We start from the raw sequence: 4,974 nt of genomic DNA, 5'->3' as shown, positions 1-4,974 counted from the left end.
ACGAGCCAGCTTAGGCGACCGCTCCCCTAATCCTTCCTCGCATCCTCGCGGACCCTCCCGTCAGCACCTCTGACCCCGTGTGAGGCCACGAGGGACCGCTTGCTGCCGCCCTCTGATGCAGCCCTAACTGACGGGAGTTGTTTTCACAAACAGGCCTGTACGCCTTTACCAGTTTTCTAAATTCAGAGGTTTTAGAATGAAATACGTTTTAATCTTCTCTGACTAAAAATTGTCAGAAACAGAAACTGAAGTCTAATGCTTTTATTGCTTTAACACAGATTAATACTAGTTGCCAGGTGATCTCTCTGATTTCCAAAATCTGGACTCAAAATTGCAATGTAAGTAAAAATGTAAAATGTACACACTGAAGTTAGTTTTACCAAAATTAAATATTTTCCCTCGTGGAAAAGAAAATTAGAGAATGCCACATGGTTTTGAGAAACACGCAGCTCCCCACTGTGGGGTTTGGTGTTTGTGGTTCTGCCTGTATCCCAGGTTTAAATCACTATAACAAAATAGAACACACTAGCACATTCTGGAACCTTACATGCAAGATCAGCTATACCTCTTTAACAAATTTAAAGCAAAATATAGCTCTTTTTCCAAACAAAGCCTTCTTTCAGGATGGTTTTATCCCAGAATCTTTAACATGGTGATTTTCTATTTCTTGAAAAGACTAGACTTTCCAATCCTTCCCACCTGAACAGAAATACCACTCTCCAGCCACCACCCACAGAGAAGAGGAACCAGGATGGGGAAGACCTTTTGGATGCAGTAGCCAAAGGCTGTAATGCTCAGATACAGAGAAAAGTCAGTCTGCAGACGGAGCCTTTAATGGCCCGCTCTGTGGCGGATCCGGTCCCTCAGAGAGGAGCCGGGGCACAGCCTGCTGGCACACCTAGGCACTGAGAACAATCAATTTGTGAAGCTGGTAGAGGAAGGTGTTCTTCCCTCGGCTGCTCTCTCGGTCAGCCTGCTCCATGACCAGCTTTGGATCCACCTGAGGGGCAGACAAAAGGAACAGTCAGACCGTTCTAGAAGGAGGACCTGTGAGACATAAGCAAATAAAACGAATGATCTAAAGTACACACACATATACCCAGACACGTTAGACGGCAGAAAGCAGCCTTTTGGTTTCCAAGCGTATTTCCAGAATGCCCCCATCTCCCACGGCGCTCAATGCCATGTGTCTGACAAGCCACCTTTCGTAACCCGGCAACTTCACTCAAAGCTCATGCGCGCTCCATCCTCCGTGCACAGCAACTGTGGCTTCGTTATCGGCTTTTAAGTATGTATGCTTTCTAAAGCACATCAACCTCAAAGCAAAATTCTGCTCTCAAATGAAGCCTCTGAACAGAGTCTGCAGGAGAGGTGGCGGGCTGTCACCTCCCGTCAGGGAGCTGGCTCCAGGCCTGGTCCTGAGGGCTCTGAAGAGGGACACCCATCGGTGCACAGGGGAGAAGGAAAGTCCCCAGTGGACTCAGGAGGGAGAGCACCACCTTCAGGGGCGTCTGTCACTTACACAGCAGTGGGTTCGGCCATGCAGATGCCCCAGACTCTGGAATCAAAGCTGCAAACCCCTCCCTCCGTTCCTCCCCCTCAAGTCAGACTGTATTGTGTTTTGTGAACGTTACACGTAGTAAAAGTCAAGGTGCCCCAGATGGGCCCTGCCCTACTTCCCAGCTGCTACGAACAAATCCCTATGTTCAAGTTCAAATCCCCAGTGCAGTGGTGTCAGGGGATGGGCTTTGGGGAGCTGAACGGGGTTCCCTGAGGTCACAAGGGCAGGGCCCCATGACGGAACCAGAGCCCTTCCAAGAAGAACTACGAGGAGACTCCCCACCGCGTGAGAACACAGGATGGTGCCCGGGCCTGCAAGCGAGGAAGGGGCCCACCAGAGCCCAGCTGTGCTGGTGCCCTGACCTCCACAAACCATGAGAGAGTAAATGTCTGCTGTGTCAGCCACCTGGCGTGGGGCACGCCGTCAGCCCACGCACGCAGGGTCAACGCCGACGGGCCGGGACGGCTTCACTCCAAGTCACAGGGCAGTGGGCCCAGGCATCACGGAGGGCACGCCATCCAGAGGCTGCCAGTCTGTCCGTGATGCTACCCCGTGACTCAGCAGGACCATCTACACTGCCTGTCCTTGCTACTCTCCTGGGCCCCACGGCTGCGCCTGCTCCGAGCCCCCGAGCCCATCACTCCCGGGCAGGCGGCCGCACGGCTCTCGACTGCCCACTCACCTGATTCCATTCGTACGGCTTTTCGTGCCACTTAGGGACGATCCTCTGCCTTGGTTTCAACTGACAGAACAAACTAAAATTTAAAAAAGAAATAATTCATCTTAATTACAGTGACTGACAACACTCGGATTAAAAAAATATTTTAAATCCAGAATTATAACTACAGTAAGTTTTTTAAAGGTCAAGATGTACGTAGTTACGACCAGCGGACATTTCAACCCACTGTACCTTCAAAACCAGGGAAGACATGCAGTGACGCAGGCGCTAAGACCAGCCCTCGTCCCCTGCTGCCCCCTCCCCCCCACCGCGAGCGGAGTTGCCCCGTCACCACACATCCCTGCATCCTGGATGCTGCAGGGTGTTTTATGGCCTCTACTCTAGACACCTGTGACAAGCTGGAACCGCCATCAGCTTAGAAAGGCAGAGAGAGCTGCTAGAGACTTCTAGCAATGACACAATAAAGAAGTCTGGAAATCTTCTTGCTCCCTAAACTATAAAATTTGACAAAACTGTCAAAAAAAAAAAAAAAAAAACCCAAACATCTGAAAACTCTGGAAATTAACACAAAGCGAACAAGCTAATAAGGATTCACTCACTAAGAACCGCAGACTTTGGGTGAGAACTGTGGAGTGAGCTATCCCTCCCCATGTCCCCCAGCAGCACAGCCTAGGACCCGGGCGTTACCAGGGACAGACTGGCCACGACAACCAGCATCTTGGCCACCAGACCGAGCTTCCCTGACGTGGCACCAAGGGCGAAAATCCCTCCTGTGTGGCAACACTCAGCGCAAGTAGTAAAGCTGGCAGGAAGGAGACAGAGGCAGCCCCGGCAGCCCCCCCCCCCCCCCCCGCCGCTCTGCCAGCCGCAGGTCAGGGTCCTGCCGGGGGTGCAAGCAGACCAGCAGGCCTCGTAGAAGCCCAAGAGAGAGGTCCTGGAATGAGAGTCCCAGAGGGCCAGACGGGCCCCCCACACACCCTGGGTGGCCAGGAGGCGGCATGCAGGAAAGCCCTGGGAAAACATAAAAGCCGGCAAGAGTTCAGGGGCGCCTGGGTGGCTTAGTCGGTTAAGCGTCCGACTTTCGCTTAGGTCATGATCTCGCGGTTCGTGGGTTCGAGCCCCGCGTCGGGCTCTGTGCTGACTGCCAGCTCAGAGCCTGGAGCCTGTTTCAGTCTGTGACTCCCTCTCTCTCTGACCCTCCCCTGCTCACGCTTGTCTCTCTCTCTCCTAGAAATAAATAAAACATTAAAAAAAAAATTTAAAAAAAAAAAAAAAAAAAAAAGCCGGCAAGAGTTCAAAGCCACCTGAACCTTGGACACACCACCCAAACCACACGTACAGCTACTGGCAAAGGACAGGAGCTCAAAGGCTTAGCTAAGTAAGCACAACTTCTGACTCCTCGCAGGCTCGGCACGAAGCAGTGTAGACACAAGGGGAACCCCCAGTAGGCCAGCTGAACAATACGGAGGACAATGAGCACAGGAGCCGAAAGAGAACCCAGGCATCAGTGGACTCACAACATGGGGGGAAACATACGCTGCGGAAGCCTGCGAGGGGTCAGCACCCTACGCGGCTACCCTGCACCGGTTAAAATGACCGAATTTCAGCAAAAACTTATGCTTTGCCAGGAATGGGAATGTGTGACCCATACTCAGGAAAAAAGAGCAGCCAAAAGAAGTCGAGTGGCCCAGACGCGGGTTTCGCACACAGGACCACAAAGCAGCCATGGTAAGTACGTACGAAGAATCAGAGCAAACCACATTTAACAAATACGTGAAAACGTGACAGTGACTCAAAGAGAATTGCAATAAAAATTAAAAACCAAAAACTAAAAACGAAGAAACCCAAAAATAAATTCTAGAGTTGAAAAATACAAGAACTAAAATGGAAAACCCCTTAGAGCAGCACCGGCACCTGCAGGCGGGGGAGGGCGGGGAGGGGGCAGGAAACTGGAGGGCAAATCAATAGATATTAACTAGTCTGAAGAACAGAGATTAAAAAGATTGAAGAAAAAAAAAGCCCAGATGGTCAGAGCACAGCAAGACAACACGGAGAGTACAGACACGGGCGAGACGGGAGCCCCAGGGGAGGGGGGAAGGCATGGAAAAAAAATTGAAAAAATTCCAAGATGCAAATAGATGATACGCAGAAGGAGAGAAAAGGACATGCACGCGAACAGAAACCGGAGTGCTGGGGTAGCTACGTGACATGTGACACACAGACTTTAAGACAACAACTCTTGGGATGCCTGAGTGGCTCAGTCAGTTGAGCGTCCAACTCTTGATTTCAGCTCAGGTCATGATCCCAGGGTTGTGGGATCAGGTCCACACAGGCTCTGCTCTGAGTGTGAAGCCTGCTTGAGATTCTCACCCCCATCCCCCGCTGCCCCTCTTCTCCTTGCAGACATGCACACACGCTCTCTTTCCAAGAAATGTTTTTATTTTTTTTACAAGTAGTTTATTGTCAAGTTGGTTTCCATATAACACCCAGTGCTCATCCCCACAAGTGCCCTCCTCCATGCCCATCACCCCCCTTCCCCTCTCCCCCACCCCCATCAGCCCTCAGTTTGTTCTCAGCATTCAAGAGTCTCTCATGGTTTGCCTCTCTCCCTTCCCCCACTATTTCCCCCCTTCTTCTCCCCCTTGGTCCTCCGTTAAGTTCCTCGTAATCCTCCTATACGTGCAAACATATGGTATTTGTCCTTCTCTGCCTGACTTAATTCGCTCAGCATAAC

General features: G+C 51.2%; 1 protein-coding gene across 1 annotated transcript in view; it reads right to left on the bottom strand.

Moving 5' to 3' along the window:
- Nucleotides 1-246: 246 nt before the first annotated feature.
- TDRD9 (tudor domain containing 9) overlaps nt 247-4,974 on the bottom strand; it is a 104,912-nt gene continuing 100,184 nt past the window's right edge. Inside the window, exons 35-36 of the mRNA XM_039255783.1 lie at nt 2,244-2,316; nt 247-1,000 (exon numbers count right to left, since the gene is read on the bottom strand). Coding sequence (XP_039111714.1) covers nt 899-1,000; nt 2,244-2,316 — 175 coding nt within the window. The 3' untranslated portion in view covers nt 247-898. The remainder of the gene's footprint in view (nt 1,001-2,243; nt 2,317-4,974) is intronic.

This window comes from Hyaena hyaena, unplaced genomic scaffold (assembly GCF_003009895.1).
Source record: "Hyaena hyaena isolate Hyena2069 unplaced genomic scaffold, ASM300989v1 scaffold_546, whole genome shotgun sequence".
NCBI classification, from domain to species: Eukaryota; Metazoa; Chordata; class Mammalia; order Carnivora; family Hyaenidae; genus Hyaena; species Hyaena hyaena.
This window is presented reverse-complemented; position numbering and strand designations above follow the sequence as displayed.